The sequence below is a fragment of the Orcinus orca genome, chromosome 3 (assembly GCF_937001465.1).
Source record: "Orcinus orca chromosome 3, mOrcOrc1.1, whole genome shotgun sequence".
Taxonomy (NCBI): Eukaryota; Metazoa; Chordata; class Mammalia; order Artiodactyla; family Delphinidae; genus Orcinus; species Orcinus orca.
Window position 1 is genome coordinate 115,330,947 of NC_064561.1, and position 25,989 is coordinate 115,356,935.

General features: G+C 38.7%; 1 protein-coding gene across 1 annotated transcript; it reads right to left on the reverse strand.

Annotated features, from left to right (window-relative positions):
• Window positions 1-690: 690 nt before the first annotated feature.
• On the reverse strand, window positions 691-5,017 carry LOC101274301 (tubulin beta chain-like). The gene is made up of 2 exons (XM_012535509.1): window positions 4,984-5,017; window positions 691-2,015 (listed from the first exon to the last, which is right to left on the reverse strand). Coding segments are annotated over exons 1-2 (1,326 nt in total). The 5' UTR covers window positions 4,985-5,017.
• Window positions 5,018-25,989: the final 20,972 nt, after the last annotated feature.

Consider the following 25,989-nt stretch of genomic DNA (forward strand, 5'->3'; position numbering starts at 1 on the left):
ACTCTTCCGCCATGTTGAAACTCCTCCCCCATCCTAGCAGTTTTTAAAGCTCTAAGAGTGTTAGAACTATTATATCTCTGTACCCTTTAATATTATGGTATGAAGGTCAACTGAACTTAATCCAACTGACCAAATTGCATAGTTACATACAATTCTACCTTGAAATATAGAAATTCCATTTGTGTAAAAATATATTTAAATAAAATATATTTATTTTATATAAAACACTGCAGCTTAAAAAGATTCATAACCCAATGGCAGAGCCATTCCCAGGGAGGATCAGAATTGTTCAGTTCAGGAGGTCTTGGAGGCTTTTATTTTTGTTTGTTGGTTTGTTTTTGTTTTCAATTCCCATTTATTTTTGGCTTCTTGGAGAGTTATCTGAAAAACAGAGAGGGAAATGTTAACTGGACAGGTTGGAGGAGTGGGCACGAGAAGGAAATATAGGGTTACCCAGAATGGCAGAAATCTAGGTGCCCCAGAGTGGAAAGAGAGAGCAGACATTCAACGAACAACAAATATTTATTGAGCACCTATCATATACCAGGCAGTGTTCTAGAAACCCCCCACCACCACCAAAAAGAAAAAACAAGATAGAGGCAGAAAACACAAATTCTGAGGGAGAAGAAAGGGGCCGTTGAGGAGGAAGGCTGAGGGGACTGAGAAGCCTGCGGTCGTGGGGACTCAGCCTTAGGCCTCCTCTTCAGCCTCCTCACTGAAATCCTCCTCTTCTGCAGTGGCATCCTGGTACTGCTGGTACTCGGACATAAGGTCGTTCATGTTGCTCTCAGCCTTGGTGAACTCCATCTCATCCATGCTCTCACCTGTGTACCAGTGGAGGAAGGCCTTCTGGAGGAATATGGCAGTGAACCCCTCTGAGATGCACTTAAACAGCTCCTGGATGGCCGTGCTGTGGCCAGTGAAGGTGAGCGCCATTATGAGGCCATGGGGTGGGATGTCGCAGACGGCTGTCTTGACATTGTTGGGGATCCATTCCATGAAGCAGCTGCTGTTCTTGTTCTGCACGTTGAGCATCTGCTCATGCATCTCCTTCATGGACGTCCATCCACGGAAGACAGCAGCCACGGTGAGGTACGGGCCATGGCGGGGGTCACAGGCAGCCATCATGTTCTTGGCGTCTAAGACCTGCTGGGTGAGCTCGGGCACAGGGAAGGCCCGATACTGCGGGCTTCCACGGCTGGTCAGAGGGGCAAAGCCAGGCAGGAAGATGTGGAGCCGTGGGAAGGGCACCATGTTGACTGCTAGCTTGTTGAGGTCAGCATTGGGCTGGCCAGGGAAGCAGAGGCAGGTGGTGACACCACTCATGGTGGCTGAGATGAGGTGGTTCAGGTCCCTGTAGGTTGGCATGGTCAGCTTGAGGTTGCAGAAACAGATGTCGTAAAGGGTCTTGTTGTCAATGCAGTAAGTGTCATCAGTGTTCTCCACCAGCTCATGGGCGTTGGCGTTGTAGGGCTCAACCACAGGGTCGGACACTTTGGGTGAGGGCACCACACTGACGGTGTTCAGGATGTGGTCAGGATATTCTTCACAGGTCTTGCTGATGAGCAAGGTGCCCATTCCAGAGTCCATGCCCCCTCCCAGCGAGTGGGTCAGCTGGAAGCCCTGCTGGCAGTCACAGCTCTCGGCCTCCTTCCGAACCACATCCAGGACCGAGTCAGCCAGCTTGGCCCCCTCTGTATAGTGGCCCTTGGCCCAGCTGTTGCTTGCCTCCGACTGACTAAAAACAAAGTTGTCTGGTCTGAAGATCTGACCTAAAGGACCTGAGTGAACAGAGTCCATGGTCCCTGGTTCTAGATCCACCAAGATAGCATGAGGAACAAATTTGCCACCTGTGGCTTCACTGTAGTACACGGAGATGTGGTCCAGCTGCAGGTTGCTAGTCCCATGATAGGTGCTGGTGGGGTCAATGCCATGTTCATCACTGATCACCTTCCAGAACTTGGCACCGATTTGACTGCCACACTGACTGGCCTGGATGTGCACAAATTCCCTCACTGTTAAAATTTACTATAATCTTTTTGCTCACTTCAAAGTGTGTACGGGGCAAGAAAATGGTATGTAATTAGTTTTTCTCTGCTGCTGATCGCAGGCTGGAAGGATGGGATGGGTCCTGGAGGCTGGAACAGTGAGGTCCTAATGTGGCGGCAGGAAGGTTCTGAGAGAGCTTGGAGGCTTTTGCGTAAAGGCTATGATTTTATTGATAATTTTGCCTGTGTCATAACCTAAGAGGGTTAATATAGGGCTTTTTTAATTTTTAGGAAACACAAAGATATACTTTATGTCTCACTGCAAAGATAATTTGTTTGGCAGCAATATTGATTACCACTTAAGTGAGAAACTAGGTTTGTTCCAAAAGGATTTCATAGCACAAGCTTGGGAATGTTCCCCCCTCCCCCCTCCTTTTTTGTATGAAGAAAGAAAAAAAAAATCATTCTCAAAGTCACTTCAAATGTAAGTTACCAGTTTAAAAATGATCAAGGAAAGAAGAAAACATGTTGAAGAGCACTGTGACTGTCTTGAATCACATTTCTAAGGGCATGACACCAGTGACATGATTGCTTACTTTTCGTGTTATTAGACTACGATGGGAAATAACCACTGAATTCTGACTGAGATAAGCCGTCAAAAAGTTAAGTGTTTCCCTATCAAACTGTCAGCTAAAGCATCTTATTTATCTCCTGCTTCTTCCTTTGGGAGACCAAATGTAGGTGAATGAGAGGGTGACATTGGAAGAGACTTGACCTGGTCTAACCTTTCAAGGCTGAGCAGTTTCACGTTTTCTGCTAATTACAAGACACCTTCAAATAATTTTTGCATCTTTTTTCCAGATTTATTGAGATACAATTGACGTATAATATTGTGTAAGTTTAGGATGTACAACATAATGATTTGATATATGTATACATTGGGAAATGTTTCCCACTATCAGATTAGTTAACCCATCCATCAACTCACATAATTACAATTTTGTGTGTGTGTAGTGAGAGTGTTCAAGATCTACTCTCTTAGCAACTGTCAAGTATATAATACAGTATCGTTAACTACAGTCATCATGCTGTACCTTACATCCCCAGGATGTATTTGTCTTATAACTAGAAGTTTATGCACTTTGACTGTCTTCACTCATTCTCAGCCTGCACCCCCAGCTCCAGAAACAACCATCTATTCTGTTTCTATAATTTTTTTTTTAGATTCCACATATAAGTTAGATCATATGATATTTGTCTTTCTCTGTCACTTATTTCACAAATAATATCCCAAATTTGCTTCTATCATTCATTTTTTTTCTAATGAATACATGGATGTTGTGGGAATAGCATTCTAGATATTAATATATTAATATTTTTCTCTGATTCCTTTCCTATTCCATCAGCCTGTTTTGTTGGACACTGGGAGGTGACTAAAAGGGAACATTAGAAAAAATAAGAAAACCTGACAAGGAGATGTTTACAATAAAGCCAAGGAAAGTAGGGACAATCACAGTAGCAAAATTTAATTCTTAATGCAATCAAGGAAAAATAATTCTGAAAATGGCAAATTTCTCCTTGCTGTAGATATGGCTTTCAGGAAGGATATACTGGACACTTACGGCACGTAGAAGGACTGAGTTTGGTCTTGAAGTTTACTTGACTAGGTCATCTTTCTTTCTACCCAGGTGTCTTTCAGTGAAAGGAGAGAATGGCTTTCAGGCCTCATGCTATTTCTTCCCATTCTATAATTTTTAGATTTAATCAGCATTTTAAACCTTCACCAAAAAGGAAACTCCATACTTAAATGGTCTTATTGGCAAATCCTACCAAATATAAAAAGAAAAAATAATGCTAATCTGACACAAAGTCTTCCAGAGAATAAAAAGACTAACTGCACTTCAATATGTTTATGAGGCCAGTATAACCTTAATGCCAAAACCTGAGAAGGTTGGTATAAGGCAAATATCAGGCCAATCTCATCCATGAACATTGCTAACATTGTTTTAGGATTTTGTTATCTAACTAAATCTGGCAATATATGAAAAGGATATTATATCATGATCAAATAGATTTTAATCCAGAAATCAAAGTTTGGTTTAACATTTGCAAGTCAATTAGTGTGATTTACCACATTAACAGGATAAAAGAGAAAAATAGATACAGAAAAATAATTTGATAAAGTTCAACATCTCTTCATGATAAAAAACTTCAGCAAACTAGGAATAGAGGGAAACTTCCTTAATCTGGTTATGGACATCTGCAAAAAGCATACAGCAAGCATCATACTTAAAGCAGAACTGTTGAAAGCTTTCCTCTGGACTAGGAATGAGACAGGAAAACCTTACAGAAGTAAGGTTCTGTAGGCAAAGAAAAATTAAAAGCTACAAGGATTCAAAAGAAAGAAATGGAAATGTTATTATTCTTATACAATGTAATTGCATACATTGGAAATCCAAAACAGTCTACATATATGTAGTTAATAAGTTTAGCAAGTTTCGTGGGTACAAGTTCAACATATAAATTTTTATATAGTTCTATATAACAGAATAAAGTGATTATTTGTGGTGGCATTAAAAATATAAAACTCTTGGATATATATTTAATGAAAGATACGTAAGGCATCTACACACAAATCTGTAAAGCATTATTGATAGAAATTAAAGACATAAATCAATAGATGTGTGTACCGTGTTCACTGATTGGAGGATGCAGTATTGCACAGATGTCGGTTCTCCCCTAATTCATTTATAGATTTAAATCACAACCAAAACCTGAATGAGTTTTTCATTGTTATTGCTGTTAAAGTTAACAAGCTGATTCTAAAATTTATGTGGAAATGCAAAGGGCTAAGAATATCCAAAATACTCTTAAAGCGGAAGAAAAACATGGACAGCTTGTACTACTGAATATCCGGGCTGAAAGCCAAAATAATTGGCAATAGGTCAGTGGAACAGAACAGAGAATTTAGAACTAGACACACACAAACATGAACTCTTGATTTGTGATAAAAGTTTCAGTATAGAAGAGAAGTGGAAAGATGGTCTTTTCAATAGATGGAGCCAGGTCAGCTGGCTCTTCACAAGGGAAAAAAATGAAACTTGATCCCTATTTTCCACCATAATTAAGTCCAGTTGGATAGTAGAGCTAAATATAAGTAGTAAACTAATAAAATGTCTAGAAGGTAACATAACACAAGATCTTCATGATCTTTCCATATGGAAAGATTTCTCAATAAGAGACAAAAAGCATTAACCATAAATGAAAATATTAATAAATCAAACTACATTAAAGTTAAGAAATTGTAATCATCAGAAGACACTATTGAAGAAAGTGAAAGGTAAACCACATAGTATGAGAAGACATTTGCAATACATGCAGTTGACAAAAGTCTCATTCCCAAAATATAGAAGGAATTTCTAGAAATCAGGGAGAAAAAAAGGCACAGACAATTCAATAGAAGAATGCATTCTTGAAAAGGTACTTCACAAAGACCATCTCCAAACGGTCAATAAACATATGAAAAGGTGTTCAACTTTAAGTCATCAGAAAAATGTAAATTAAATCCCCTCTGAGCTATCACTACATATTCAATAAAATGGCTAAAATTTACAAAGACTGATGCAGAGCGCTTGGAACACTTTATACCCAACTGGTAAGAGTTAAAGTTGATAAAATGCACTTTAGGAAATTGCTTAACATTATCTACTAAAATTGTATGTATCCATAACTAATTACCTAATATCCAATTCTACTTCTAGCAATAAGACCAATAGATATTGACACAAAAATACATGTTTAAGAATGTTCAGGGTACCATTATTCAAAATAGCCACAAGCTGGGAACAACCAATACTTGACAACAGTAAGAAGGATAAACGAATTATGCATATTTATACACTCAAACACTATCCTGCAATAAACTCTCATGAACTTCAATTACATGTAACAACATGAATCGATTTCAAGAGAAGAGGACAGACCCACAAAAAATATATACTGTTGATTCCATTTATGTAAAGATTGAAAATAGGTAAACTAATGGTATTAGAAGTCAGGTTAGTAGTTACCCTTAGGGAGGAGGAGACATGAGTGGACTTCTCTTCCTCGACCTTAGTGATGTTTACATAATTGTGTTTGCTTTGTGATAATACATGGATTGACGGGTGTATACATGTTATTCAGACTCTGAACAAATTCTCTCCAATGCCGCTGCTAACGCCTGGGTCCAAGCCACCATCATTACCATCATTTTTCACCTGACTTGCTGCAGTAGTTTCTTGATTTTTTTTTCTCTGCTTCTACTCTTGATCCACTTTAATGTGTTCTCAACACAGTAATCAGAATATTCTCTTTAAAAATAAGTCAAGTTATATCACTCTGCTGTTCAAAATCCTGCAATGGCTCCATGTTTCACACAGTGAAAAAGCCGAAGTCCTTACCACCCGCCTGCGAGAACCTGCATTATATGGTCTGGTCCTCAGTTCCCTCTGTGTAGTCGTCTCCAACTCCTAACCCCCAGCTTGCCCAACTCCTCTGTCTCCCCACTATTCCACGTTGCCCACTCTGGCCTTTTTGCAGTTCCTGGAACACCAGCATGCTCCTTCCTCAGGACCTTTGCAGTGTTGTTTCTCTAGTCCGGTGTGTTCTTTCTCGAGAGACCTGTGGGCTAACTCTCTCCCTCCAAGTCTCTTGCAGATGTGACGTGTTACCCTTACTGCCCTGTTTAAATGTTACCTTGTCCCAGCCCAATTAGAGCTCCCAGTTCTCCTAACCCTGCCTTCATTCTTAGTTTTTACAACACGTATATCTCTCTAACGTACTATATTATCCTTTTATTTTTCATCCTTTTATTTTTCATCCTTATCATTAATTTTCTTTCCTTGCTAGAGATAGAACAACACATTTATTTTCTGTCACTTCCTTCAGGGACCCTTGTTTCATTCACTGATACATCTCAAGCAGTTAGAATACTGTAGGTGCTCAACAGATATTTGTGGAATGGATGAATGAGCGTATTGAATGTCTAACATGTGACAGGAATTCTACTAGGCGCTGGGGGTGTAACGATAAGCAAAACCAGAAACATTTGCTGCTCTCATAGAGTGTTTGCCAATCTGAGAGACAGTTATCATATACCATAAACAAATGCTTAGTTACAAAGTGTAATTAGAGCTAAGCATGCCTTGAGAATGATCACTGAGGAATCAATCTTGGTCTGAAGGTGGGTCAGGGAAGACTTCCAAGAGAAAGTGTTGTTTGAGCTGAGATATGACGAAGATGGGTAAGTGATTCTTGAGGTAAGGCCCAGGTCTGGACATTTTTAATAAAACTCCCCAGATCTTTCTAATGTACAGGCAGCATGGAGAACCATTCTATACCGGGGCTTCTAAACCAACTATAATGTATGTACAGATCACTTGGGGATCTTGTTGAAGTTCAAAAGCTGCCTCAGAAGGTCAGGTGTGGGCGCTGAGATGCTGTAGTCCTGTCGCACTCCCGGGCATGCAGATGCTGCTGCTCTGCAGACGACATATTGACGAGCAAGCCTCTAGCCTCTGGCCCTACAGCACCTTCTCACGAAAATAGTGTTTTCTAAATTATCAGCTGATTGAGTCCTCCCTCTTTGCTTCCTCTCTATGGACTACACATCCTGAGAATCTAAATATTTCAGCTCAGCAATGTGCATGTTGTTCAGCCACGTCCAGACGGGCTGGGTCCTCACAAAGGACAGGGATTGTGTTCAGGTCATCCTTGTGTCCTCTGCCTAATCCACTGTGGCCGTGATAAATGCTCAGTTAATTTCTATTAAACAGTACTGTCTCTGTCCAGGCAAGTCCTTTTCTTGACATGTTATATGCATAAAGGATGATTTAAATTATCCTTTGAAATGCACCATTCATTTTCACCTTGCCATGAATATAAATGACAACATTTATATTTACAATATGCCTGGTCAAACACATGTTCATGAGAAAAAATAAACACAATAAATGTAAAAACACATCATAAATTATGGAATGTTATAGAATTTTGAATATTACCATTATTATTGTAATAATAGAAAATGTATATTTTAACGTTATTTATAAACAACATTTATATTTTTAACTGAGCTTCACGGTATTTTTAAGAACTATGGGGAGAAGTTGAGTTCTTAAAAATAGGATACTATGGCAAGTTTATTAGATAAGAATATATAATTTTACCATGGAATGTATGGTTAATTTTTTTCTTTTTTTTTTTTTGAGATGTGTGCTAACTTTACAGGTTTGTTGCAAGCTTTTTAAAATTTATTTATTTAGTTAGTTTTGGCTGTGTTGAGTCTTCGTTGCTGCGCACCGGCTTTCTCTAGTTGCGGCGAGCAGGGGCTACTCTTTATTGCGGTGTGCGGGCTTCTCATTGCGGTGGCTTCTCTTGTTGCGGAGCGCGGGTTCTAGGCGCATGGGCTTCAGTAGTTGTGGCTCGCGGGCTCAGTAGTTGTGGCTTGTAGGCTCTAGAGTGCAGGCTCAGTAGTTGTGGTGCACGGGCTTAGTTGCTCCGTGGCATGTGGGATCTTCCCGGACCGGGGCTCGAACCCGTGTCCTCTGCATTGGCACGCGGATTCTTAACCACTGTGCCACCAGGGAAGTCCCAGTTGCAAGCTTTTAATAGCAGGGATTTTAATAACTAATTTTGAATTAGTAATTATTTAGCACCTATTATTGGGTCTTGAGTTCACAGGAATGTTAAGGACCTATGGTAATGGTTAGGAAAATGGTCAAGGGTATATCAGAACACTGATGTTTACCTTATGTGGAAGGGATAATGCTCCCATGAGAAATCTGATCTATTTTGGCCAAAGCCTCATACACTGATTTTCTATTTAAATCATAAATCCAATGAACTGATACTGTAAAATTAAAACAACAACAGAGGTAACACTTATCAAGTGCTATTCTAGGCACTTCACAAGTATTAACTCATTTAAAAGGTAATTATTATTATTAGCCCAATTTTACAAGCTAGACCCTGAGGCTCAGAGAGGCTAATATTGAAAGTTATCTCCCCCTAGGAGGAAAGCATGTTTGAGACACCACAATAAAATTTGAATATTTCAGAGAGCCATGGAATGCAGGGAAAAAAAAGCAGCTCTGGAATCTGACAGATTCACATGAGAATCCTGGTTCTGCCATGAATTCCGTGTAAATTCTTGGGCAAATCACTTAACCTTTCAGGACCACAGTTGTCTCATATACAAAATGGGATAAAATCATGTAGCATACTTATTTTCTTTATGCCTCTTCTACCCAACTAAGCTAGAAAGTGGGTATCAAGACCAACAGACTGAGACCTGTCATCATAATAGGTATCCTTCTAATGCCAAAATTATCAAAATAGGCAACAATCTTGCTTCTCTCCCTTTCTTCCTACCTACCTGAGTAACTTACCATTCGTTATATACCTGCTTCATGCCAAATGCTTTACATACATACACTAAGCTTTTTTTTTTTTAATTTCTTATTTTCCCCCCGTTATTTTCCCCCAACAATTCCGTGAAAGATGTATTGGCAACCCTAAATTACGGAGGAGGTAGGCAGGGGTCTGGTCTAGGTTGTCATTGCAAGTCATGCAGGAGTGCTTGGACTACATACTTTAAGTGGTAAAAAACTAGGACAATGTTAATTTCAGCATGGGAGGGACATGTTTGTTTATACGTTTTAGATATATCACTTGGGGGTTAGTAAGGAGAAGGGATTTGGAGACGGTGTTAATATTAAAGTTGGGATGGCTCATAGGAAGGCAACAACCACAACCACGTCTGCTGTTTATAAGATGTGTCAGCAACTGTGCCAAGTACTTTCCGTGTAGAGCCTCACAGCAACTCAATGAGGAAAACAGTATTTAACTCCATTTAACATATAATAAAATTGAAGCCCACGGACATCAAATAACTACACCTCCATACTTTTGAGTTGACATCCAAATTTTTCTTCACGTGATTAATAGATTCAAATATGTAGTTTCTTGCATATTGTAAAACAGTTAGTTTAAAATAAATATTTAAAACCCATTATGCTGCATTTAAACAATATATGAATATGGATGAACTTCACAAACATGCTGAATAAAAGGCAACAGAAAAAAAGCACATACTGTAAGATTTCATTTATATAAATTTCAAAAACAAGCACATCTTAGTTAGGATTTTGGAAACAAGGATAGTGGTTAACTTTGGGGTGTCAGGGTGGGGGAGTACCAGCTGTTTGGGGGTGCTGGTAATGTTCTTATCTTAATCTGGCTGGGTGCTGTTTTACATAATCACTTTGTGAAAATTTACTGAACTACCCTTAAGATTTTTATACTTCTCTGAATATATGCTGAAGAGATGCTATACCTAGATTAAAATTAAAGAAAAATCTCATGAATAATCTTCTCTTTACTTCCATTTTCTATTATTTCTTTACCTCTTTTTAAAAAATATATTTATTTATTTATTTTTGGCTGCTTTGGGTCTTCGTTGCTGCGCGTGGGCTTTCTCTAGTTGTGGTGAGCGGGGGCTACTCTTCGTTGCAGTGCATGGGCTTCTCATTGCCGTGGCTTCTCTTGTTGTGGAGCACGGGCTTTGGGTGGGTGGGCTTCAGTAGTTGTGGCATGTGGGCTCAGTAGTTGTGGCTCGCGGGCTCTAGAGCACAGGCTCTGTAGTTGCGGCACACGGGCTTAGTTACTCAGCAGCATGTGGGATCTTCCCGGAGCAGGGCTTGAACACGTGTTCCCTGCATTGGCAGACAGATTCTTAACCACTGTGCCACCAGGGAAGCTCTTCTTTACCTCTTTGAACCTATATTTCTTTTGCTTTAAATTTTTATTTTATATTGGAGTGTAGTTGATTAACAGTGTTGTGTTAGTTTCAGGTGTACACCAAAGTGATTACGTTTTACATACACATGTATCTATTCTTTTTCAAATTCTTCTCCCATTTAGGTTATTACAGAGTATTGAACAGAGTTCCCTGTGCTATACAGTAGGTCCTTGTTGGTTATCTATTTTAAATATAGCAGTGTGTACATGTCAATCCCAAACTCCCAATCTCTCCCCGTCAGCCTTCCCCCCCAGTAACCATAAGTTCGTTCTCTAAGTCTGTGAGTCTGTTTCTGTTGTGTAAATAAGTTCATTTGTATCATTTTTTCAGATTCCTCATATGTGATATCATATGATATTTGTCTTTCTCTGCCTGACTTACTTAGTATGATAATCCATAGGTCCATCCATGTTGCTGCAAATGGCATTATTTCATTCTTTTTAATGGCTGAGTAATATTCCATTGTATATATGTACCACTTGTATTTCTATTCAATTTTCCTCATAGAATTTTATCCTAATTGAAATTAAAAATTTGATTATTTTGTAACCACAATGCTCTAAGTCTTATTTTTTTCTTCAGGATTGAGTTATCCTTAAGATTATTTTTTTTATTACTACACAATTGGTAATAAATATATTTTACATTTTGATATAAAATTATTAAACATTAGAAGTAAATGTTATTAGAAATGCATTTTAAAATCAGGTGGATAGCTTTTACTTGGGGGGTGAGTACTTGGAATAAAAGACGGTTCAATATCAATTCTATTCTCACTGTGGTTGTGAGCATATGGAATGGATCAGAAGGCCTGAAAAGGAATGAACAGAATTTGTTTATTTTTCATAACAATTGCTCACAATTATTTGAATTCACTCTGAGTTGGATACCAAAAACCAAAGTAATATGTCAACAGAAATTATTTTTAATAATCTGTCATCATGAAAAGATCTTCTTCAATTTTGCTGAGAGCAGAGAATTGTGAAAGAATTTATAAAATAATGTTTATATTTATTCAGCTTCTGAATTTCTGGTCAGCATAACAAAACGTTTCCCTGAGACTCATCAAGTAACTATTAATTGTACCTGTTTCTCCTTCATTTAAAGGCACTTTTGAAAAACTACTGATGTATTCAAAAATTGTTGGGAACATTGAAACACTGTTAATTTCAATATACCTTTGCCAATACAGTAATTTTTTGGTAAACTGCATTTATTGTATCACATGCTTTAAATATTTTTTCATTGAAACTTTGGAACTACATCTTTAAGTCATTCAAATTATAGAATACATCTGTCACATAACCAAATAGGCAAGGCCAGTTTTCATTATCAAACCAATTGAGTCAGTTAGGCTTGCTTTCTCTCAGACAAATCTGACCTCATTTATCAATTCAAATAAATGTGTTAGTACACATTCCCTGACATCTCACTTCTTCATGCTCATTTTCAGATAGACAAGTCATAGAGCCTTACTAAGAGTTTGTTGCCTAAATGAAGAAACTTTCTACTACTTTTAGTATTTCTTACCTGTACACTCTATGCTTTATTCTCTTAGGCTCTTCTTTGATGGTGATGCATTTTTTGGTAAATAGGTGAGTGATGGAAGAGATGAAGTCCTTAAACTCATTATCACTCTCTCTGCTGCACTGTGTAAAACATCAAAATCCATTACTTCCCTACAGAAGCCAAAGCCACCTATTTCTATACCACACTTGGCTTTTAACAGAAATAAGTGTAATAAAGAAAAACATGAGGCCTAGTAAAGATGAAGTCTTGGTTAAAGGAGGCTTTAGAACCCATATTTTTGAATTTTGTCTTTGTGACCCTGGGGTTTTTTAATATCTCAAGGCATTGCAATACAGTAAAATTAGGAGCGAGAGAGATTTTATTTACCTATCTACCTATGTATATATGTATGTGTTAGTGTATGTATCTGTTTATGTACGAAAGGACAAATGAGAAACTGAGAAAAGTAATGTGGGAAAGGAGAACTGTCACGATGCCTTCCATCTAAAACCATTCTCAGATCAGTTTTGTAAAAGAACATATATGGAAGGTGAAGGTCTGGAAACCATACTTAAAGCCATACCTGGTTGCGTATCCTTTGGAAAATCATTATAAACTCTCAAGGATTCTTGTTCTCTTTGTGAAGAATGCTGATGCAGAATTGCAGATTAGGAGGTCAACAGAGTCCAGAGTGGAGCAAGGAAGGTGACTGAAGTGGCTCATGGAGCCGGCGGTTATGAATGTGAGTGTGTTTGGAAGGGGACAGAGGCCTGGTTTGGGTCAGCAGTGGGTGGGGCTAGGGAGGCACTGATAGTATTCGGTAACTTGAAATTGACCCTATGATGGTAGAAAGCAGTAGATTGTTTGTGTGTGCGGAAAGTAGTAAGAGGTCTAACTTTTGCTAGAAGGAGCCTCATGTGAGTCAGGATGTGGTAATTTGATATGATAATTGATTTGTGGGGGAATAGGGTAAGAAATTTGAGGATCAGGAAGCGGGTGGCAGGGATATTTCTGTCACTGGAGATTGTACTAGGACTAAGGGGATGGGAAAGGAAAACATTTTTGTTATATTCCTATTTATGTCTAGCAGTATTACATACACAGTAAATACTCTGTTAATTGATTTAATTAACTAATTGTTATTTAAAATGCTTAAATTGTTTTTCTTAATTGTTGATAAATACTTGTTAATTGATTTGCTGTATCATTTCATAAGCAACATAATTAAATTCTCTGTTAAAATCACTGACAACTCAGGAGTCAGAAATAGGGAAAGTGACTCTATTCATCACAAATCAAATTATTTGATTTATTAAAGAAATTAGAATTTGGAGAATATTTCATCCTGGGAAATTATAAGGTAGTCAAATAACCTCTATGTAGACCAACTTACTTCAATTTCCACAATCAAGTTACCCAATAGTTGACTTTTGATAGTAGTTTTGATAATAGACTCTTTGTGTTAAACAGTATCTGAGAAACATCTTTTCTATTACTCTGCATCTCTCTAAGGAGACCAATATTATGGAAAATAAACATGGAAGGAGGTTCTAAGAAAGAATGAAATTGTGTATATGCCTTAATTAAAGCGAGGTTTTCTCCTTCAGAATTCGTGATAACCTCTAAAAGTATTAGAGAAAATACACAAGAAAATATTAATGCAGTTATACACACCTTGGTAGTTCCCAAAGGATAAAAAACTATTCTCATTAGTTAGCAAAGATAAGAATAGAAATAATGGTTTTAAATTTGAACAAGAGGACATTTGAAAGAATGGAGAAAATGTAGCGGTAAAATCAGCTTGGAACAAAACCAATTTTTGGAAAAGATGATGGGATCAAAATCATGTGAAACCTTAAGGTTGCAGCTTGTCAAACATCTATAGAAGAAGGATGCACCAGTGTCCTTAATACTCTCTAAAGGCACAAGTGAAGAAAACAGGTGAGAACAATGAGCAGAGGGACAGAGAGGGTTTACATCCCTCGTCCCAAGTGGCCTTCTTTCTTCCCCAGCGTGAAAAGAGGAGTTGGAGGCTGTGTGTGTGTCTCATAGAAGGTGGGGACAGTCATTCCAGGTGTGTGGTAGCAGTCTGTGGTTGAGTCTGGGAGCTGAGCACAGGAATCCTATGTATCTTTTTCTCTCCCATTGGTGAGGGAACTCAGGGAACATGGAGGCGGATTTTCTCTTTAGCACAAAAAGTTTTAAGGGGATAAAAGATACTCAGTCTTTCCTGGAAGAATAGGGTCAATAAATGGTCCAGTGAGAACCACCACATTTCAGGGCACAAAAAAAGTCTAGGAGATAGATAATATCTCAATGGGACTTTTCTGTCCTTGATTTCGTTAGGATAGGGACATTTTAAAAGCATAAAACCCTATGGTTCTCTGTCAGGCAGATACAGTCATCAACACTCTACATCCTTCCTCCAAAGAAAGCTCTGGTCACTCTTCAGGCTGCGTGGAACTTGGACCAGGCTAGACTCTTTGGGATCTTTTGGCCTCTGCTCCGCCCTTACTCCTGAGTGATTTGGGATCACTAACAACCCTCCTGCTTACAAAGGGTGGCAATTCTCCTCATTTCCACAAAAACAAAAAAACAAACAAAAACAATCCCAGTAGGACAAACCATTTCCATTTAAAAAAGAAAAAATGACTGAGGACAGAGTCAAAGGAGTTGTGTTACATTTTATCTCTCTGAACCTCTGCGTCCTTCTTTAAAAAACCCAGACCTGAACAAGGTGATCTCAAAGATCCCTTCTAGTTTTCAGCTCTCGGCTATACATGAAAATATCTGGAAAATGGTAGAGTGCTTTTATTTTTGTAGGAGGAATAACCAGCATGGCAATCTTTCCATGGACGTTAGGTTTGGAATTGTATTATGAATATTTGCAAGCTCTAGGTTGGCAAACTGGGGATTAGAGATGGAATAAAAAAGGCACTGTTTGAAAATGGGAAGAAAAAAGATTTGGGATGGAAGGTTATAGAAGCCAAGAACAGCAGAGGAGAGGGGACGTAATTGATTCCTCCTCCTTCATCTCTGGCCTCCAACTCAATCAGACATCAAGTCACTTTCATTCTTTTTCTTTCCATTAACTTTCCTGAACCGAAACTAGAGGGAGAAGGTTGTATTACAATTTGAAGTTGTACTAACCCATGCTCCAACATTACAATCCTCAGGCATTGCTTCAAATTAAGATAGCGTTAACTGAGGATGAGAAGATTTAGCTTTCACCCTCAGATGACTCCTTCAGGAGAGTCTCCTGTGTGGCCCTACCTATTAAAGGAGATTAACGATACCTGTCCATTTTCACCTCAGCAAAGATGAATGGTATCTGTCCATTTTTTACCTCACCAAATTTGGAGAGAAATTCCAGATAAACATCAAAGGAAAATAGTGATCAATATGTTGATACATTTTCAATATTATAGATATTTCTCTTCATAAAATTATTTTTAATTATTAAAATAGGTTATGCATTTGAAGCAACAGGAATAAAACATGCTTTTCAAGTAAGGATGTCAACTCAGATGTGAGGAACACATATGTTGACACCAGAGTTAAAGGGACCCCACAGAAATGACAAATGATGAAGAGAAAGCACTATTACAGCAGATCCTGACTTTTGAAAATGTGATCAGCCTGTCAGCACTAATGGTTTTCTGTGTTAGTAGCAAAAAGCTATGAGCGCCTCTATTTGGGATGGAGATCAGATGACATCTCAATATAAAAATAATGAAATAGTATCCTGTCGGACATAAAAAAATAATTCTGCAGCTCTTTTTCCTTTCTTTTCTCATTTCGCAACAGAGATGTACACATTTGCATAATATGTGTATACGCGGGGATCCTGGTTCTTTTTCCTTCCAACCAATCCAATCCCAAAGAGGAGCCTTTACATCCCTAAGGGTTATTATGGCACCTAGAATGGTTATTAGAACCGAAGGATTTTTTTTTAAGCATTCTGAGAATGGGGTAAGGGATCAGGATATAGAACATAACAAGGCCCCTGGATCAATTTGATGTTTTCCATACGCTTATTGTGCACTTGAAGCTTTGCTCAGAGGAATCTCTTATGGCTATAATACCCCTTCTGGACATTTATTCTTTTGCTTAAAAATTCTTCCTCCTCACTTAGGTTTCTTGAATTTATCAAAGAGAAGCACAGTTTTTTGGAAAGGTCCAGCAACACGATGTTTTCCTGACTCTCTGGATTTTTATTAATGGGTCTCATAAGCTGACAGACAGGAACTCAGAAGAATAATATCTTGATTTGCACAAGAAGTGTGCAACATGAGAGGAACGCCTTGCAAAGTTCCTTTTATTCCTTGGCAAAGATTGACCATGGTTACGGTTTCAAGGACAGTAAAAGAAAGTTAGAGGTGGCATCAATTCTTCCTGAGAGTGAGAAAGAAATAAGACTTCAGCAATTCCACTGGTACACAAGAGTGTGTAATAATAGTAGTAATAAAATACTAATAAGAAATATGGGAAGTAAGAGTTACAACTGAGACCACTTATTGTTCTGGATGGCCTGTTAATCAACAGGAACCTTGGGCAAATCATGTGCTATGAACTGATGTCTGGATACGAGGAGGAAATTCTAGTTGAATAGGATCAGCTACTTTAACTGAGAGGGAATCAACTGGTCCATGCAAAAAATCACTCTTACAAGCAAGAAATAGAAATCTAACATCAGTTTAGCCTGCATCACAAAATTTTTCTGTAGGCTTCTTGCCTATATGTTACGTGTTGCAATAGCCAGAACCTACATCCAAAACTATTTGAGTTTAAGGCTAAAGTTTCAATTTGTAGTTTTCTGTTTTGTTTTGTTTCTCCGCACTCCATCAATTCAACACTTACACACATGTAATGTCACAGACCTGACCGGGGAATCATTTCTATTTCCCCCCATTTCTCCTGTATGAATCAAGTTAAGACTGATTTTTTTCATTTCTCCACATGTGACACAGCCTCCCAAGGCAGAAGCATTGTGTGAGGAGAAAGAGGGTGAGAGAAAGTTCAGGCAGGTCTCTGAATGCTAGAAAGGCACTGTTTCAGGTCTTAAAAGTATCTCCAGGGTTTCTTCATCTTCAGGTTGCATTAAGTCAAAGATTTTCATTAAAATTTTATATCTCAATGGATAAACTCCATATTAATCGCCTCTCTGGGTCATGTTCTTCCTGGCATTTCCCTTATTCCCAGTCATTTGACATTTCATCCTCAGGGTAGCATGACATACATGAGCTATCTCAGAATTTCTTGAATAAATATTCACTATAATCACTTCAAGGGCGGCTATGGTAAGTCATTGGCACAAAGGGTTCATCTGAATTTTCTTGAGTTTCAAGAACTTTTTTCTTCGTGGCCCACATAACTGCAAGTTAGGCATTCATTTCCTTTCTGTTTTATTTAGCCACTGGGAAAATATGTATTGTTTTACCTCAGTGCTTTCATATGCAAAATGGGAATAATTATGCTTTTTCCTTGGCTCACTGGAAGGTTAAGAAGATTTTTTTTTTTATTTAGAAAATACACATACTTCATGAGTGAAATATGCTTTGAGTAGGAATTATTGTTAGGATTATTGTCAATAAGGATTTAAATATACTCTTTGTCAAAAAGGATCCTAAAAGTTGGAATTCAAGCTAATAAATTAAAACAGTCTTGAGGGGATATGAACTTGAATGTCTGTCAATGACAATTGGATGCAGTGAGTAATCCAATTTCCTTCAGGAAATAGGTAACTGTGGCAGGGGTGAGAAGGAGGTATGAGGATGGAAGACTAATAAAGGGAGTATATAGATATTCATTAATTCCTTCAGGAAACAGTGGGAGGAAAAAGAGCAGTTGGAAGACATATTTACCAAGAGAGAAGAGAAAGGAACTATAAAAGGATAAAATAAGAAGAAAGCCCCGAGAAGTCAGAATCACTCTGAGAAATTGGCAAAACTCACAAAGGACAGACTTGGATGTTCAGGAAATGTCAACTGACTGACAGACACACAGGAGATTCAAGGAGAAATCAAGGGGTTGGGGAGAAATAAAAAAGAGCCACCCCAATTATTCCATAATTAGAACTAAAGTTTTACTTAGGAGGGAAAAGATTGGTGGAAGAAGGAGAAAACTGGGAGAAACCACATAATTGTCCCTGATTCTATATCCCCAACTAAATCTAGAGAAGGGAGCTAAGGTGTTCCAGGGGGCTGGGGTGCTATCCAGAATGATGGCCTGGAAAGCCTGGACTCTGTTGTCTGGAAAGGGGGCGGGGGGGCAGGTTCATGATGGAAGTCACTAATGTCACACATGGCTTCTGTTGAGGAAATATTGGGCTGGCCAAAAAGTTCGTTTGGGTTTTTCTGTAAGATGTTATGGAAAAGCCCAAACAAATGTTTTGACCAACCCATACAAACTTAGCCTCTGAGTCCCACCGTGCTAACTGAACGGAATTCCCCTTGAGGCCTGGAAGACGAGGGAAGGACACATTTAGTGAGCATAATAATCTGACAGGTGGTAACAACTAATATGTTCACAGAGTTAAAGAGATAAGTTGAATTCAGATGTAAAAGTTTTTGTGCTTCATACACTTATATATTACAGTGAGATGAATTATTTTAAATTAAAATCGGTATAAAGTATTGGTTGACTGCTATTAATGTATTTTAATCTAAACTTTTTATTATCAAATAAAACACAGATCCAGAAAAACCACACCACACCAATGTGTAGCTTAATGACTAGCTTCTGGTGAAAACCTTGTAACTGCATCTAGGTCAAGAACGAGAATTTTTTCAGCCACCCTCCCTGTATGTGCCTTATTCTAATCTTACCTCCTCCTTCCCCTAGAAGTAATGACTAGCCTGGCTTTTACATCCATCACTTCAGATATGGATTTTTGATTTTGATATTAAGGTGGGCAGACACTGCCTTTCATCAACATCTCCCTACCAGACCCAGACCCATAACCTGAATGGAGCAGGGCTATCACTAACTGTAGATATCCATGTCTTTATAACCTACGTAGGAAAATTGCAATTTTATGCCTCGCCATCTTTTGACATAAAATAATGAAAAGGCCAATATTTCTCGTGCTAATACAAGTTTCATTCATGCACAACTCAATGTTCGTGTACCTGAAAAGGTAGGGCAGGTATGGAAGAGCGCATCGGTTCTCCCTCCCCTCTAGTGCGCGCCTTCTCCTGCCTGTGCACCCTGGGGGCAGAGGGTGGGTAATGGTTCGAGGGTGCTGGCTAGCATTCTACAGCTGAGGCCACTGCACGGTAGGAATTTAAGCTTATAGAGAAAGGCCTGAACTAATGTTATAATTTCAACTTATGCTTCATCACAAATAACACTCAGAGGCCAGTTGTCCAAGGTTAGTTTCAAATATAGGAGGTTCTTGAAATTCCTGCCTAGGCTTTGTTGACAAAGAAGTGTGCTGTACATGACATCAGTGTGATATTCGTTTATTTATTCACCGTGAAGTTTTGAGTTCTCTTATTTTCCATGCAGCAAGATACAGAAATAGTCCTATTCTTCATGGAGCTAACAATCTGGGGCAGTCGTTTTTTGTCTCTTGCTGCACATTAGAATCACCTTGGAAGTAACAACAACAACAACAAAAACCCAATGAGTCTTCCCTGTTCCCCACGCCCAATACATGCACAGCCACATAGAGATTCAGTTTTCTCTGGCTTGGAAATCAGTATTTTTTTAAAAGCTTCCGGAATTTTTAAGTGTGCACAGGAAATTGAGAACCATTGATTAAGAGGACAGATAAATACTGAATACATGTAGTCACAAGATGTTGACTGTCACAGTAAGGAAGCACACAGGGAACGATGCCAAGTTTGGAATATCATGGACAAACAGCTATCTAGAGTAGATGCAAATATTTTCAGATTTATAGAGTAAAAGCAGTAGTTTTGAAGGTTATTATTCCTTTTTAATTGAAGTTTCTAACATTAGGGTTACATCTGGTAGTACAATTCACCTCATAATTACGTTGCCTGAGAAGATCAGTGGTAAAACTAGTGGATGATAATGTACAAGTTTTCTCTCAGAACTCTCTGGATCAGGACGTTCTGTAAAGCACTTGCTTCACTCAGATACATTAGAGCAGAAAAATGTGCTCTAAAAAATGTGCTCTAAAAAAAATGAAGCACTCTCCTACCAGGGGAAGGGAAGAAAGTTTCTTTCCCTATGCTGTAATTTCAAAACAAAACCACTGGATTGGAGTATAGAAAACTAAGCCAATTTGAGTCTTTTGGAATGATCCTGTAGAAATTGATAATCACGGGTCATCAGAATAATCCCATGCCAACAACCCAATAACTGGGTGGAGGCTTCACATCTTCCAGTCAGTGGCAGGTTGCACGAGACCTTCACTTTCTAGACAGCATTCTCACACAGCCACGCCTGAGCACCGCCTTAGCAGAGGTATTTTTAATAACAAAACACTTTCACACATTGTGGGTTCTCTACATTTTGAGTAGTAGCAGTAGAAGTCCTTGTTTATTTGTAAATAATTGACTTTATCCTTAGCATCTAAATACAGTGTTACCAGTATATTCCAGGAGGCAAGGACATTAGAAAGGGGTACTTCAGAGCAGAAAGGCCCGTTTGTTTTTGTAATTCCCATCAATGTAAAGAAGCATCATCCCCAAACAGATTTTTAAATAGTGACTCCTGGAACTTCAGTACATTATTCACAATTATGATCTGATGCAAACATATCAAGATGGAAAAAATATATATGTTACAATTTAACCTCCTCTGACTATGTCTTCAATTTAAATGGAGCTATTTGTGTGATCAAATTTGTTAAAAACAATCAGAGCTTTCCCCTAACCGGGGGCATCTCTGGGTGGATATCATCAATATGGGAAGACTTCCAGCCTACAGTGGAAACTACTGAAAAATCAACCCAGACGCAACCACTGACAAGCGAGCGTTTCTGTGATAACGGGTGCCCTTTTGCGTAGGAAAAGAGACCTAAACTGACCCCACAGGGGCAAAGGTTGGGGGCAGACCGCTTAGCGTGTAGGTCTTTGAGAAGTCACAGAGCCCAGGTCCCTCAGGGAAGAAACTCCAGATCACTTCCTTTGTTACTCGTGCCTAAAGTGACTTCTACTGACCTTCTGAAACTCAAGAGGACACAATGTTAGCCCAACATGGAAGTGTCCAATATTTTGGCATCGTTAAGAAATGTACCCTACTGGTAAGATGGTGAAGCATTCTCTTTTAGCAATCACTAAGCACTCTTGCGTCTCCTGTTTCTAGATACACACAGCTACCCACTGCTATTTTAACCAGAGATTTACATACAATCAAAGATTGCAGATAGTCTTAGGTTCTTGTTCCATTCTCCTGAGAAAGGCTAGAAGGCTCTAAACGCCTGGGATTTGCATCCTTTGGCAAACCATAGAGATAAATGCTATTCGTTTTGTTAACTACATATAGTTTTATCTTGGGGAGGTGCTCTTTGTGGCATCACAGTAAGAAACTGGCAGCGTCTACTTTCCTTAGGAGTAGAACGCTTTGCCTTGCTAAGAGGTTTATAATTACATGTTTGTGACCTCATCCCCGACAGCCTCGCCCCATGAATACAGATAGCATCTTACAAAAGCAGAGGCTGGGAACGACTCAGACAGACAGGGTAGGAGGAGAGGGAGGCTGGCCTGCTCAGTGCCCATCTCTTGGCGAGGCTCTGGGACAGCCAGTGGGGGAACTCGGCTGGCCAGGTTTCCAGAGCGGCCTTCAGCCTGAAACACTGACCTGTTTCCTGGGCTGTGAAGCACCTTTGGGAAGAAGAAGAAATACTCAACCTATAGTTTGACATTTTATTTATATCACATCCCTTGTTGAATTGTTCTGAAGAACCCGAGGTGGCCGTGGCATTCCTTCTCTTTATGCACTTGGTTACAGTTTAAAATCTGAATAGCTGTTTATGCTGGAGGGCTGAACACCCAATCAGCAGTCTTTGAATTGAAGCTGTATTGTTCACTCATGGAAATGCCTGTTTCATCTGTCAGCTCTCTTTTATAGTGAGCCTAATAATTTATGCTTGCTAGAGATGTTTTCTGACCTGTGATTCCATTGCCAGTTAGGAAGGGGCTTGGCAGCATTCACACTTCCTTTCGTAATAAGGGGCCAGTAAGGTACAATTTAGTGAAATTGCTGCTCCAGTGCACTAATGGTACCCAGACCCAGACTGGGGGAGGGTGGAGGGGCAGGGGTGAGGGATCCTATCCTTTAGAGAGGGCCACTAGACTCCGAAGAAAGATAGCCTGGAAAGGGGCCTCTTCAGGAGCTGCCTCCTTCCCTGGAGGTCTGTATGACCCGGTGATGCCCTGATGACTGAGAGGGTTAACGCACCTGCAGAAGTGCCAGAGGGCACTACACACGTGGGACTTCACACAGTGTCCACTAACACAGGTGGAATGGAGCATCTTCATCCAGGAACTTTGCAGCATCTCTTCAAATTTATCTTATTTTTAAAAAATACTGTGATCCTATTAGATAGGGTCACTCATTTCAAAAAAAAAAAAAAAAAAACTTGACAGTAAAAAGCCTTGGTGCCCTTCAAAAAAGAGGATCTATATGCACTTGAACTATGTATTCTTTATCTTATTGCTCTTGAAATCACATTATGTTAAGTGGGACTTCTTTAAATGGGCCACCCTGCATTATAATTATAGTCTTTTCATATATTTAATTTGCAAGTTATTGGCAGATCCATCCTGAAAAGAACTTTTCTAATTGCAAATTAAATTATTCTCCAGGTGAAGTGTATCTTTTCTTTCTTTGATTCTCTCATAAAACTTGGTTTTTATTTCTCTCAGAGCATTTGTCTTATCCTCAGTAGTAATCACTTGTGTACCTGTTTTATACTTTACCAGTTTTGGCGATTTCTTAAGGTCGGTGACTTAATCTTATTCATGTTGTATTTATTGCAGCCGCTATCTCAGTGCCTTCTTTCAGAAGAGACTTAATGAATATTGGTGAATTGGTTTCAAGAATATTTTTAACAAAACATCCGAATTGAAATAGAATCTATCCCAGCATATTCTAATTAGTTTGAGAAACAGATCTGAATACACAGTGACGTTGATGGGTGTGCTCAGAAAGCAGACCTTGCTTTAGACAGAAAGTTGAATACAGTGAGTAAGTAGGAATTGTAAATAAACCCTTCATAGAAGAAATTTAGTGACATTTTGAATTTTTTTTAATGTAAGTAAATATTTTAAATAAAATATTAAAAAATTTTATTCTTATCCACTTTTGGCTTTAATTGTTCTGGTAACAAAAATGCTGAAACACGACTGGAGTAGCTAGCTTCCAAAGTCATCTAAGACAGTAATAACTGATGATGTTATAGCACTTCGAAGTTGACAAAGGGCTTTCATATTGAGGTAAGCAATCATAATCCCTTTCTATAGGTGACTTTGGAACGGTTCCCTGACTTGCTTGGGGTCATTCAGTGAGTGAAGCCCAGACCTAGAGCTGATCATGAGGCTCATACAGTGAGACCCACCTCCTTTCAGTTAACGCCTGCTGCCTCGTTTGAGTCTCCCAAGTTATGTCTCCTTTTTAAAATAAATAATCAGAGGATGGTATTTATCATCTTATTTAATTATCATCTTATTTAACTATAGATTTCTGCTTTACAGAAACAAATTTTTCAGAGTTAAAAGCAACTGCAAAACTTTTGACACAAAATTTTTCATTTTACAGTTAAGGAAAGAGAGACTTTATTATTTATGTTTTTGTTCAGAGCAGCAAGTTATAGAATTTATTAAATTTATTATATTCTAGTAGCTGAGCTAAGAGCTCTACAACATAGATATTATTTCTATTCTACCAATAAAGAAACAATATGCAGAAGGGACCAGTAATTTTTCAAACATCACACCTAGAAAATGACAAAAATAGGTCAGCTATACCCAAAACCAAGTACAGCAATTCAAATTTATGCTCTGACATGCATTAATGACAGTTACACAAACAGCCGCAGAATTAGGTATTTTGGTGATTATAGGACTTCACCCCCAAAGCTTTTGCTAAGTAATCCATGAGAACTGCATGATTCTCCTTGTCCCTGTCTTCAAATTTTTCTCTAGTTGAACCTTTTCTTGAACTTCTCTATAGCAGCAATGTATATAAGGATTTACGTACTTACTTTTTGATATTCGAAGTTTGACCTACAATATTTTGGACTTTGATCTGACAGTTTTCCTTCTTATTTTTACATACCAAGTTCAAACGTCCATTTATGTACTTAAACATGCTTAACGGAAAGTGAGAATGGAAACATGCTTAAAAAACTGATGCAACTGGAAAATGTCCAGAGGAGAGCCACTAAAATGATAAAAGGGTTAAAGGGTGTTTTCTGAAAGCAGATAAACTAAAAGACAAGACTTGGCTTCAATCTAGAAAGATGAAGACTCTGAGCCTGGGCAACATCCTTTTTTTTTTTTTTCTTTATTACATTTTTATTTACAGAATTTTGTTCACATAACTTGTTTTTTTTTTTAATCTTTATTGGAGTATAATTGTTTCACAATACTGTGTTAGTTTCTATTGTACAACAAAGTGAATCGGCCATAGGTATACATATGTCCCCATATCCCTTCCCTCCTGAGCCTCCCTCCCACCCTCCCTATCCCATCCCTCTAGGTCATCGCAAAGCACTGAGCTGATCTCCCTGTGCTATGAGGCTGCTTCCCACTAGCTAACTCTTTTACATTTGGTAGTGTATATATGTCGATGTTACTCTCACTTCGCCCCAGCCTCGCCCTCCCACCCCGTGTCCTCATGTCCATTCTCTACGTCTACATCTTTATTCCTGCCCTGGAACTAGGTTCATCAGTACCATTTTTTTTTTTTTTTTTTTAGATTCCATATATATGCGTTAGCATACGGTATTTGTTTTTCTCTTTCTGACTTACTTCACTCTGTATGACAGCCTCTAGGTCCATCCACCTCACTACAAATAACTCAATTTCATTTTTTTATGGCTGAGTAATATTCCATTGTATATATGTGCCACATCTTCTTTATCCATTCATCTGTCAATGGACATTTAGGTTGGTTCCATGTACTAGTTATTGTAAATAGTGCTGCAGTGAACACTGTGGTACATGTCTTTTTTTGAATTATGGTTTTCTCTGGGTATATGCCCAGTAGTGGGATTTCTGGGTCGTATGGTAGTTCTATTTTTAGTTTTTTAAGGAGCCTCCATACTCTTCTCCATAGTGGCTGTACCAATTTACATTCCCACCAACAGTGCAGGAGGGTTCCCTTTTCACCACACCCTTTCCAGCATTTATTGTTTCTAGATTTTTTGATAATGGACATTCTGACCAGTGTGAGGTGATACCTCATTGTAGTTTTTTTTTTTTCATAAATTTATTTATTTATTTTATTTTTGGCCGTGTTGGGTCTTCTTTGCTGCGCACAGGCTTTCTCTAGTTGTGGCGAGTGAGCAGGGGCTACTCTTCGTTGTGGTGCACGGGCTTCTCATTGCGGTGGCTTCTCTTGTTTCAGAACATGCGCTCTAGGCCCGCGGGCTTCAGCAGTTGTGGCTCGCGGGCTTTAGAGCACAGGCTCAGTAGTTGTGGCCCACGGGCTTAGTTGCTCCGCGGCATGTGG